This window comes from Erpetoichthys calabaricus, chromosome 15 (genome assembly GCF_900747795.2).
Source record: "Erpetoichthys calabaricus chromosome 15, fErpCal1.3, whole genome shotgun sequence".
In the NCBI taxonomy this organism is placed as follows: domain Eukaryota; kingdom Metazoa; phylum Chordata; class Cladistia; order Polypteriformes; family Polypteridae; genus Erpetoichthys; species Erpetoichthys calabaricus.
Genome location: NC_041408.2, coordinates 66018926 through 66032391, shown reverse-complemented (window position 1 = coordinate 66032391; position 13466 = coordinate 66018926). Strand labels below are relative to the sequence as shown.

Here is a 13466-nt window from a genome sequence, read left to right as displayed (position 1 = left end):
ATGAAGTTTATGATGTTCTACTTTAATGACAAAATACAGTACATGATTAAAGTGGAAATTTTGAGATTAAAGTTGACATTTCAACCTTTTTTTTCCACTGTGTCCCTATCTTTTTTCTTTTCTCTGTATCCTAATACACTTCTATATGACACTCAGACAGTGGGCTACAACTCGCCTTTTCACGGCAACTTTTGATATTTGACCACTTCTTTTTTTTTATTTCAGGCACTGCAACTTTCTGAACTTGAACTTTTGAGTTTCTCTGCCACTCTGTCACCTTCCTTTTGTTGTTTATACCACTGCTTAAACCAACAAACAGTACATTTTTCCTTGCCTCCACTTGGTATTCACTGAAATTCTTCTATTTTCCCTGTTCTTTTTCCATTCTTTTTACAGAGTACTGAATTTAAGGGGCAATTTATATTGATTTACATATTCAAAGAGGCGTAATTCTGAGAGGAGTTGGGGTGGGGTGGCAAGTGTGTGCACTTGTGTTACTTTTCACGCTGACCGGGATTTAAATATCAGAAGAACATGGAAGCTGGCATATGCAGCGATTTATGCATCTGGATTTTTTTGTGCGTACACACCTTTCTGTACTTGTCCATACGCCATGTTTTAGTGTGAATTCTATGCACATTGTTATACATGAGGCCTCAGGTCTTTGTGGATTTACCTGCCAAAACCTTAACCACTAGGCCTCACTGTGCGCCTAAAGTCTCTCAATGCTGGATTTCTTTTACCATTTCTGTACTTGCATTTAGATTTTTTTTAAAGCTTGTTGGCTTTAACTTTAAAATTCCTTCCACTTAATGCCTCTTCTCAAGTCACTAGGGGGCTCCGCCCCCTGCTCGCTTCGCTCGCCAACCCCTGGTGTTGGGAATGACAAAGAGCGTGATGTATGAATGAGATATAGAATAGTGTGAAGGTGTAGATGATGCAAATAGAAAGCAAACAATAAAGTGTGTGGCACAGTGTAAAGGTTTATTGGAAAATTTCTTTGTACACGCCGTTTAAGAGTAAAAGGTAATTCCAGGTCAGAACTTGTAATGTCAATGAAGATGGTTATTGTTGTGATCAGAGTCAAGTTTGTCAGAGCTTAGAAAGAGTTGTGTCTCTCCAGGAAGTAATGGAATGACTTGGGTATTTATGTTTTCCACATTAATATTTTTTTGACATAATATAGTGCGTTTTGTTAAAAGGGGCATTTGGTCTAATGAGATTGCTGTTCCAAATCTCTCTGTAACTAAGTCGTCGCAGATAAAGGCTTGAGGAATTGTAATAATATGTGGGTGAAGTCCATCTGTATTGGTGAGTGTACCATCTCCCAGTTGTAATAAGCAATTGTTATGATCTGGTTCTGGACATTGTATCTTTTTTACTAACTGTATCTTTTGAAAGCAATGCCAATTGTCTGCGTATTTTAAGGTGCACTGAACAATAGCTGAGTGCATGGCATGTGGAAGAATAGCTAAGCACTGTCTAAAATCTCCTCCTAATAAAAGTACCTTTCCTCCAAAGGAAAGTGCCACCGTTAATGTTCATAGTGGATACCGATTTGTAGGATCTAATGCAGCTGATAAAGATTTCACTTTCAGGTACATCGTTAGGTAGAAGCTTCTGTAGATATTCAGGATATGAATGTAAAGGAGGCAGTCTAATTTGACCCTTTTGACAACAACGTGTAAATGTATTACTTGTATTGCCAGTTGTTTCTTCAGGGAAGTGAACTGAATGACAATGATTGCAAATGACATTCATTAATCCGAATGAATTTTCCTGGTGTATGTTTTGCTTGTGCCGTTTGAGAGGCGCGTTGTTGCATGTGTAGTATTTGGGACGTGTTGTTTTTGAGCTGTATTCGATTTGCCTGTGCTATGTGAGAAGCCCGTTGTAGCCTTCGCTGCCATTAACGTATGTCTGAGACGGGAGGTGTTTCGTTTTGAATCCGTGCCTGTTGCGATGCAGCACTTTGATTGATAGATTGCGTCATGTGGATCTAGGATGTAGATTTGTGCATATTTGCGTTGTTGATTTGTTTCAGGGTGCACTGTTCCAATGCGATGCAGTATTTGTGTACATATGCGAAAGCAGTATGGGCCATTGCCTTTTGGTGGCCTGATATTTACTCCGGTAGATGCAAAAGCAAATGAACTATTGTAGGATCTAATGCAGTTCATAAAGTTTTTACTTTTAGGTACATCGTTAGTTAGAAGCTTTAGTTGAGCTTTGCGTTTTTGGAGCCGAGACATTTTTTCTTGTAGAATTATGGATAAGTAATAAGGAGTATTGCACTCACTGTTAATATGGAGCCTTTTCTGCGGTTGAACGGTTAATAGTGCCTTATTGTAATGAGATCCACCTATGCTGCATAGTGTGAATTGTGTTTGGTCCCGTTATCCGAGCGGTATCGTTTTGTACCTGTGATCGTGAATTCATGACTTGTTTGTTCTTGAGCGTGAGAAATATGGATAAGTAATAAGGAGGATCGCACTCACTGTTAATATGGAGCTTTTTCTGCGGTTGAACGGTTAATAGTGCCTCATTGTAATGAGATCTACCTATGCTGCATATTGTGAACGTGTTGAGATGACGTATGTTTAATACGGACGGTTCATTTAGAAATGGGGCTTTGTGTGTCATTTGTTATTTATGTTACTGCTGTCGTGGGTCTGAATTGTCGTTTTTGTGTACGTTTCGTTTGCTATGTCCGTAGTCTGTCCCGTTTCGTGTCCAATGGGCTTTGTCTGTTGCTCGCGGCTTCTTTTTTTTGTGTGCTTGTGGCTTGTTGAATCCTCCTCTTTGTGTGCGTCCCGTTTCGTGTGCAATGGGATTAAATCCTCCTCTTTGTGTGTGTCCCGTCCGTTGCTTGTGTGTGTGTGTGTGTGTGGGGGGGGGTTTGCGGGCTCTTTTTTTTTTGTGTGCCAGGGGCTTGTTGAATCGTCCTCTTTGTGTGTGTCCCGTCCGTTGCTTGTGTGTGTGTGGGGGGGGGGTTGTTTTGCTCGTGCGGCGCTGTGTGCCTCGCCTGCTCCTTTTTTCTGTGGTCTTGTCCGCCTCTCGCGGCGCCTCATTTCTTGGTGTGCCTGCGCAGTACGTCTTTTTCCGGCCCATGGCCGGATGTCCCTGCGTCCATCCGGTTTAGCATTCTCGGTTAGTAATATGGATATTTTATTTTATTGCTTATCTGTCATTCATTATGGAGTAACTATCAGAGGCTGCATGTCCATTATTCCACTATCTTTCTTTCACTTATACAGAACTAAAAATGTTTACCCTTTTTTTTGCCAATAGTAAGTGAGAGCAGCGAGACGGTTAGCATCAGGAAGAAAAAGAAGGCAAAGAAGACAAGGAAGATACTGGAGAGAGAAGATAAGTTACCAGTAAGCACTGTTGTGGTCTCACTCTTCTATAATATGTTAGATATTATGCCGAACTTGAAGTGAATGTGATGCAACGAGTGAAGTGGTGGTGCAGTGGCTAGTGTTGCCTCACAGATCCAAGGACCTGGGTTTTAACCTCTAAACTGAATTAGTTTAGCGTTCATAAAGGACTGTCATTGTCATCAGTATCATGGCTGGCACTACATCTCACAGGAAAAATTACACCTAACAACCTATAAAGGAGACTGATTATCGGATGCAGCTTTGCTCCACACCATGGCATTGACTGTTTTAAGAATGACTTTCAGATTTCCCTATTGTTCAGAACAATTAAGTCTGTAAATATGATGGTCATCACCCCCAGAAGAGAAAGCACTCCCACTCCAATCCAGAATCGTTGAACCTGACTTTCTAAAAAATGCCACATTATAACGGATGTGGTAATAGAGGTCCTGCCTGTAAAGGTACTGCATATATTCTTCCCATGTCATGGTGGATTTTTCTTCCAGATCAGAAAGATGTGCAGTGTAGCTTCAGAACAAAGTCAGAAAAAAACAGACTTGAGGATTGGAGCCAGGAGTCAGCCCTTTTTTGACCAGAATGATGTCAGAAAGGTCCTTAACTTTTTTATTTTTGTTTCTTTATGGTCCAGATGGAATAAGTGTCTGTCTGCTTCATTATTGTGCAGAGGAGCTCTCTCCAATATTCCACTTCATATCTGAAATGTCCTTGGAGTGCCCAGCCTATGGAAATAGGCAACTGTTATTCCATTGGCAAGAACTGCACACCCCAAAGCGTTAAGTGACTTTAGACCAGTGAAATTAACTTCTCATGTCATGAAATCCTTTGAGAAGTTAATTAAGAGACAACTTAAACAAAACTGAGGTTATTCTGGACCCTCACCAATTTGCATACAGAACAAAGAGGGGTGTGGAAGACGCCACAGCAATACTTTTGAATTTATTGTATGAGCACTTGGAAGGATCAAAAAAAAAATTCAAGATTGCTTTTTATAGACTTATAGTCAGCTTTTAACATAATCCAGCCCCACATTTTTGTTGAGAGACTCCTTGATAATTTCTGTTTGGACCCTAACCTGGTGGGGTGGATTCTGGACTTTTTAACAAACTGAACACAATGAGTGAGTATCAGTTGCTCTTTCTCCAATAGCTTAAGTACATCTGTGGGCACTCCGCAAGGTTAGTGTTTATCTCCTCTTTTGTATGTCCTGTATACAAATGACTGTAGGAGTTTACACAAAGATAGACATATCCTGAAGACAGCCATGGACCAATCGTCAATGAGTTTGTACAGTGATGTGCTCATTCTAATTTACAACTTAATATTTCTAAGACAAAAGGTACAGTTGTAGATTTCGGGTGCTCTCCATCATCCACGGTCTCAACTTTAAAGGCGAGGCAGTGGAGACGGTAGAGCAATACAAATATCTGGGAACAATCATTGATAAACACATCACAGATCTGTAAAAAAGGGCACTCATGACTTTTCTTTCTTGGAAACTCGACTCTTTTAAAGTGGAAAAAACCATAATGACACTTTTTTTATAAGTCCTTTATAGAATTTATTATTACGTTTGCTTTCATCTGTTGGTTTAGAAACCTCTGCAACAAGAATAAAAATCACCTTAACATTATAAAACCCTGCAGTAAAATTATAGGTTCACAGCAGACATTTATTACTGAAATGTATTGCAAACAGGTTAGAAAGTAAGCCAGCTCAATTCTGTCAGACAGTAGCCATCCCCTTTGCTCTAAATTCCAGCTGTTGCCACCAGGCTGCAGATTTAGGTTTCCAAAGGTAAAAAGCAACAGATTTAAGAACTTTCATTGCTAGAGCTGAAAGCATTTTAAAATTCTTTTACTTATAGGGATGCTGCTAAATGTTAAATTCTGCATTATTATTTTGTGTACTATTGAAATTAATTATTCTTCTTTGTATTGGTCTTGAGTGTGTGTTTTTATGCAATAACATTGGTTGTCAAATGTTGTGTCTTTGTTTACATATTGGATGTCTATAACAAGGTGGATAATAAGACAATGTTTTCTATTTTTGTAATTTCCTGCTGCAAACAAATTTCCCTCTAGGATAATAATGTCTACCTAAACCTAAAGCTAGCCTGCCTGGGGATTTGAAGTTGGCCCAGTATGAGTGTATAGCTATGTTTGTCAAAAGAAATAAGTGCAAACTAGAAAAAAATGGAGGCATCCAGGAGAAGAAACCAAATCACCAAACCAAAGGTCAAAGTCAAAGCCAGAAAAGACATCTATAACAGTCATAAAGAATGCTAACAATCACATGCAGAGATTTCATTTGATTTATCCATAATCTGGGATAACCAGGAAGTACACAGCGTTACCTTTTTACTTTTTTGTATACAAAGTATAGGGAAAGTATGGTAATCGTCCAAAAATTCGATGTCAAGATTTTGACGAATCTCGACATTTTAGACCTCTCTGACTTTCTTGTATATGAAGTATAGGAAAAGTATTATAATAGTCCAAAAATTTGATGTCGAGATTTTGATGAACCTTGACATTTTAGACCTCCCTGAGTCCGAAAATACCATTTTTGGAATTATGTCTGTGTGTGTGTGTATGTAAACATGATAACTCAAACACTTTCACTTAGGTCAACCAAATTTTGCAAACAAAGTATTAGGTACAAAACATAGATTTCTATCAACTTTGGGGCTATTTCCGCTAACTGGAAGTGGCAGTTTACCTTTCATTCATGCAGCTGCAGAGTCTGAGTTATTCAACTCTACTTTTATAATTGTTCAATATAATATTAATTTGATTTGATTTGTTGTTGATGGTTCTTTAATGTACTTAATATAAAAATATAATCATCATCTTGCAGTTTACTCCTCAAATATCCATCCCCATATCTGAGTATACGAGAAAGTCTAGGGGAGACCACTCCTGATTTTTATCCTGTTCTGATGATAATGTCAACACACCACACATCTCCAACTGTCATTCCATAGCAATGCAATAAAAATTCATGCTCAAAACTGCTGAGCCAGGGAATTATGGAAAAAACATACAACCATTAGAAAACAATGTCTAATCCGAAAACAGATATAAAAAATTGAGGTCTGTGACTAGGTATATAATGCAACAACCAGAGCTCCATGAGGTGAGTAATTTAAAATGAACACAAATCAAAACAGGGTGAGAGTGCTATACAACAAATTACCACTCCATTAATGTTGATTCCTGCATCACACCCAATGTTTGCTGGAAAGGCCTTGGCTCCCCATAAACCTGCAATGGAATAAACATCTTCAGAAAATGGATGGGCTGTGGTTGTGGTATCTGGTTATAATATTAAAAGAATGCAGTTTAGTTATTTTCATTTGCCTTTTCTTGACACATTCTACTGAAGTTGTTAGACCATTTGCTTTTATAAAGTAAGCACTTCTTTATGTTTTCTTCAAACAGCCTGAGGACAGGCAGCTTCTTAAAGAAGTGGGTTCTGATGGCAAGGGAAGAATCTCAGTTGTGGAGGAGCTACTAGATGAAGTAAGTTCTTGGCTGCAAAAGTGTAACCCATTTCAGAATTTTTTTAAAATAATTTTGTTACGTACCCTGTGTTCTTTGTAGTAATGGCTGAGAAAAGCTATTAATCTCTTTTTTTTTAATTCAGAATGGGAATAACAAAGTTCCTGACACAGATAACTTCTGTGGGGACCAATGCTGAACAAACAGTAAGCAATAACAAAACATCAATGAAGAAAAATCCAATTTGTTTGTTTCTTATAACTAGGAAAAAAGCAAACAAGTCAAAACATTATCAGGTGAAAATTATCCCTCATACTTGTGCACATCTAAGATGCTTGAACAAGGAGAGGGTCAGTTCAACGCGATGATTTCACAAACTGCAGTTGAAAAAACCAGAACAATGACCTAAAGCAGAAGGTGGCATGGCTCTACCTAACTTTCAGTTTTATTAATGGGCGGCAAATATACAAGCTATAAAAAAACCTGGATAGTGACACAAGTAGATGAACATACTCAGGCTTGGTCTGCAATAGAAATAAAATCCTGCAGTAACTCTTTATATTCCTTGCTTTGTACCTCAGTAAATACAAGGTATCGTCAATGTATTAACAACCCAATTGTCCTTCGTTCACTCAGAATGTGGAACCAATGTAGGAAGCACTTCAAGTGAGAAAATATTTTATCTGTGGCACCTCTACACGATAACCATCTTTTTCCACCTTCTCAAACGTATGCAGTTTTTAATGTTTGGAAAATGTATGGGATTAAATCATATATATATATATATATATATATATATATATATATATATATATATATATATATATATATATATATATATATATATATATATACATATATATAATAATATACATATATATATATAATAATATACATTGTGTATATATGTCTTTGCATCCTATGAACTATTATAGTCTAAATTTAGTTTCCCATCAACAGTTTTTCCACTATATGCAAATTAGAAACTAAAATCTGCACCAATTTTCCGTACCTCCCATCTATTTCTGTTCCAGAATAAATACTGATCAGTCTTGAAGACTCGGGGTGTATTCACACAGGCAATTTGTTCAATGCCCGACCATGTTTGTCCGCATGTAACCCCGCAAAGTCTACTTCGCTTGACTTGTATGATCAACCTTACTGTGCTCTGGCCCACCTGGATGAGGTGGGCCCTGGCACGGTTCAGGAGCATTGGGGAACAGTGTGATCGCTAAACTTGCCAGTGCACAGAACACAGACATGATGATAAAGATGTGACAAGTCAAATAGTGCAATTCTCATTTCATTCAATACCATTTCAGTTAAAAACAGGTTTTTATACTCATCTTACAGATAAACGTGAATTGTAGTAGAGATCCACATGACCATCATCGTCTAATTCTAACACGTGAAGCCTGAAAACTATGAGGACTGATTGAGATCATTTGTGTTGGGTACAATGCCTTCTTGGGGCTGGGTGGTCTCGTGGCCTCAGAACCCCTGCAGATTTGTTTTATTTCTCCAGTTCTCTGGAGTTTTTTAGTTTTTTCTGTCCTCTCTGGACCTTACTTTATTCTCTGTTAATTAAGATTGCCTAATTTTATTTTTATATTTTTTCAACTTGTAAAGAACCACTTTGAGCTGCATCATTTGTATGAAAGCATACTATATAAATAAATGTTGTGGTATATGTTGTTGTTGTAGTTGGCAAGAAAAGCTGCAAATTCCTCCCTTAGCATCATTTGTCTCTGTAAAAATCTTCTCGTGCAGCACAATTAACAGCAAAATGCTGCACTGCACACAATAAATCTGTAACAGGGTACAGCGTTATCCTGCCCTACACGACTCTAAAACAATCACAAAATAAGTAAAATCATTTTGATATGTATGTTGTCCTCCATGTTCAGATCGTGTTTTGATTTTACACAAAGTTGTATGGTGATGACGAAAGTGTGTCCCGGCTCAGAACATTAAGTACAGTTTGAGTGCAGGCCATTGGGGGAATAGGCAGGGGGTGCAATCGCACTTGGGCATGGTACAGAACAAAAGTGTTTAGTGTGAGTACACCATCAGACAGCATTTCTATAATGCTCTATAATTTATATAATTCTGTAATAAAACATTTTAAAGTCCCCTTCTTTCAAAGATCCCACAGTACAGTGGGAAAAGGATCTCTTACTCAACATTTCAGAAAAGGAGTGGAAGGCAGCCATGCACAGAGTTCACTCGAGCTACATATGCGCAAAGCATCCTATTATTCAATTTAAAATCTTTTATCGAGCATATCTGTCTTATTTAAAATTTTCCAAAATGTTTCCTGGGCAAGATCCAACCTGCGAACGTTGAATCAAGCTCCAGCCTCACTGGGCCATATGTTTTGGGCGTGCGCCAAATTAACATCATTCTGGACCAAAATCTTTAAATGCCTATCAGACAGCCTTGGTGTCACAATCTTTCCTAATCCATTAATAGCTGTGTCTGGTGGACTCCCAGATGGACTTAAAGTGGAGAAGGACAAACAAACTGCAATTGCTTTTATTTCACTATTGGCATGTAGACTTATTTTGCTCAACTGGAAGAATCCTAACTCCCCTCTTTTAAGTCAGTGATGTTATATACTGTTTGAAATTGGAAAAAATCTAATTCTCACTTTGAGGATCTGTTCAGAACTTATTTCATTCCTGGCAGGATTTAATCAATAACATGTTAGAATAAGCATTTATATTGGGGAAAATGATTCTCTTCCCCTTTTTCAACAATTAAGTAATGGACATATATTTTGGGCCCTATGTATGTTAATCCTTTCTCCACCAGTTTGTTTTCCTGTTTAAAGACATCTGTCTTTGTATACTTCTTATGTAATCAGTAATTTCAATTTGCATTTTACCAGAGAACTTGTCACAGCAGTCTGCACCTGCAATCAGTGAAGAGCGTTACAGAAAAACAAACTGAAAAACTCATTTGAATTATTGACTGCCATATTCCTTCCTTGATAGCATATGGAAAATGGAATATTCTGATGGTAGGCTTTCAGCACTTTAGTTGTCCAGCATCAGGAAATCCGTTACCTTGTCAGCCTTCATAATCTCAATTCAGCAATACCATCAACAGTGGCTAGATGTTACGTGAGTAGCAGCCCTACTGTCCATACACTTGTGGCATGTGTGAAACCCCCATCAATGTTGCAATTCATAATACATTCAAGATGGAGTGCCTGGTTCCTGCTACAGCACCATTTCAAAAACTCCTTATAGATTTAGTTTTGGCAATTCTGAGCTGGGGATACACACAATTAAAACTCTGATATCTGCCTGGATTTTTTTTTGTATAATCTATACACGCTATATTAATATGTGCTATTTAAAAAAAAAAATCTTGTTTTGTAGGGTGCAGATCCCAACTGCATGAACAATGACAACCGCCCTGTTTTAACAGTAGCTGTGCTTGGTCAACATCATGAAGTCATTCCTGTTCTTATCCAGAAAGGTGCAGACATTGATCAGCAGTCTGGACCGTGAGTATTCCAATGTATCACTTAGAATTAGATCATGACATTTTTAAATGACTGCATGAACTTGAAACCCACAATCCGAATTTTAATACTAAAGTCGGTCTTTTTAAGGTACTTAACTTTGAAGTCAATTGCTTTACTTACCAAGTATTTATAACTCTGGGCTTATTTTACTTCTTCCCCAAAGCTTCATTGATTTTCAGTATTCCGTTCAAAAAACACCCAGAAAAAAACTAAATGAAATTAGAATATATTAGATCAAAATTTAAACACTAGGAATTTTAGTCAGTAATACACATGGATATAATACATTTAAAATGGTATCCTTTAATTATTTTAAAGCAAAGTTTTTATCCTAATTCTTTTCTCTGTTTTAAGAGTAAGTAATACTGCTCTCCATGAAGCGGCTGCTTTAGGAAACCAGGGCCTGGACTGCACTGAAACTTTACTTGGGTATGTTTGTTATTTTTTACATGAAATTCTCTCTAGTAATTACTACTATATGGAAAAATACTTAAATATGTAAGGAGGATGTGGGGTGGATCTGATTATCGTCAGGTTTTTGTTGTTCCTAGAAAATCTTCATTTTCAGCCAGGCAGCTAATGGCATCTTAAAAGCAAGAACTGTATCAATAGGCAGAGAAAATCTAGTGAACAAAAATTGGAAAATGTGTGACATATACATACGTACTTATATATATATATATATATATATAATCTCTAATATATATATATATATATATATATGAATGAGATAATATCTCTATAGATCTATTATATAAAAAAATCTTTTGTCGAGACGTGGTCATCTCAGAGAGACACTTTGAAGTACCGCGAGACTATTTGCACGCCACGTCCTACTTACAATTTCTTGGAGACACTTTAACATCCCACAAGACAAGGAAGTGAGACAAAATGACAGCTGCTACACAGGCTTCTAAATGGTTGTCACGCAGCACGACATGTAGATCACGCAGCTCAGTAGCAGCAAGCCAGCAGTTGATACGTCTGCATTTCCTTAGCGTGCGTTCAGCTCGAATCTCTCTCCCCCCCCCCCCCCCTTCACATGCACGAGAAGCAGAGACACGACGTGTGCCCCCGAAGTGGGCAAGCAAAGCGAGTGGGGGGCACACAAAGCCTCCTTGTAGATCCCTACTTTGAGATGTTGGTTCCAAGTGAATGACAGTAACAGAATCTAAACTACATGGGATTAACTTTACTCTCTTAGAACAAAATTGAATTGGGTTCAGTTTCTAGTCCAGGTCATCGTCTTTGCTGACTTGGCACATTATCCCAGAGCGCTCCTGACAATACAATTTATTTTTTGTATAGCCCAAAATCACACAAGAAGTGCCGCAAGGGGCTTTAACAGGCCCTGCCTCTTGCCAGCCCCCCAGCCTTGGCAATCTAATAAGACGAGAAAAAACACTGAAAAAAACCCTTGTAGGGGGAAAAAAATGGAAGAAACCTTGGGAAAGGCAGTTCAAAGACCGAGCCCTTTCCAGGTAGGTTGGGTGTGCAGTGGGTGTCAAAAAGAAGGGGGTCAATACAATACACAGAAAATCCTCAATTCAATATAAACAATGAAAAATGTACAAGTATGGAGCAGAATTTAAGAGTAGGTGGTATCCCGTAATATGATTTGGATTTGTTTAGAGTCCTGAAGACGTCAGCCATTCCACGCTGGGCCAGCCAATCTGATGAACTTCCCTTTAACACAGATACATGCATGTTTGGTTAACTGACACTTCTACACTGTCCCAATGTAAGAATGAGGCTGGGAGTCTGACAGTGCTATGTAATGGACTGGAGTCCTGGCCAGAGATTGTTAATTTCCTACTGTACCATGCCTCCCAGCAACACCACAATTAAATTTGCTATTGGAGACAATGGGTGAACAGATGATACAAAAACATATCTACTTATTTTAAACAACTGGACTAATCAAAGAAAATGTACAGTTAGCACAGAGTCTCTAAAGTCAGGTACTTAAAACATCAAAATTCTAAATATCAGACAATTCTGAAATTCAAAAAAACAACAGGAATTTCAATATTATTTTCTAAAGTAAATAAATCCAACTGGCCACTTTGGAGTCATCTGAAAGTGAATTTTCATGTGATTAAAAAAATCTTAAAATTATGTGTGGCATGCTAAATAACAGGGAATGGTAAAAGTCTTAATATGTTGAATAGGAAAAAGTATTTAAAATTTGTAACTGCTTATTTCTTTGGTACCTAACAACTATTGATTCCTCCAGGTGTAATGCAAGTATCAAAAAGAAGAACGACAAAGGACTAACCGCATACGACTTGGCTGTGAAGACCGGCAGTGACAAGCTTATTTCTTTGTTTGCTTCACAAATGGGCCAGGGAATGCTAAACAGACTTTCCAAAAATCAAAAGTGATAATAGAGGGAGCTTATTGTGATTTTTATATTTGTGAGGTAATGAAAATTATTTTATGGGAGCTTATGTGTAGTTTTTCTTCTCCAAGTGAAAAAAGTATGTAACAACCATGACATATCTGCTTAAACCATCGGTACTGACACAAGAATGGCAGTTATTGTTTGTCTGGACCTTAAACCATTTTACCTTGTAGTTTTTCTGAGATTTGTTGTTAATGAGGTCTGGCCAATTAGCCCTTCACACTTTTCAATTTTTTCTTCTGGGAAGCATTATTCTCTTCCAGTTATCCAAAGTCATGCTGGAATCATGAAACAAGAACTTCTATAGTTGTCCCCCTGTGTTCAAATTTAAAACAAAAACAACCCGACATGATTTTTCAGTTTTCCAACTTGTGAACAAGAAAAAGAAACTGGACCCAAGCTGACAAAAGAGGACCAAATTTCGATTTACACCGTAGTAGCACGTATACCTTTAGAAGGCAGTTCAAATCTGACGAGTAGTTTACACACTGCTTTAGGACTGGTGCGGTGCCAAGCTTTCTTAGTTGGAATATCCTTGATATATTATGGACAATGGAATCAGAGTCTGAAAAGGCAAATATTTGTCTTGGAAGTAATGTGTGCGAGTCTGCACTGATGTAAAA

The 13466-nt window shown here is 37.8% G+C and overlaps 1 protein-coding gene across 1 annotated transcript in view; it reads left to right on the top strand.

The window, feature by feature from the left end:
* dzank1 (double zinc ribbon and ankyrin repeat domains 1) overlaps positions 1 to 13232 on the top strand; it is a 45123-nt gene extending 31891 nt beyond the window's left edge. Inside the window, exons 12-16 of the mRNA XM_028821009.2 lie at positions 3292 to 3380; positions 6845 to 6925; positions 10291 to 10418; positions 10794 to 10868; positions 12676 to 13232. Of these exons, the coding sequence (XP_028676842.2) occupies positions 3292 to 3380; positions 6845 to 6925; positions 10291 to 10418; positions 10794 to 10868; positions 12676 to 12823 (521 nt within the window). The 3' untranslated portion in view covers positions 12824 to 13232. The remainder of the gene's footprint in view (positions 1 to 3291; positions 3381 to 6844; positions 6926 to 10290; positions 10419 to 10793; positions 10869 to 12675) is intronic.
* Positions 13233 to 13466: the final 234 nt, after the last annotated feature.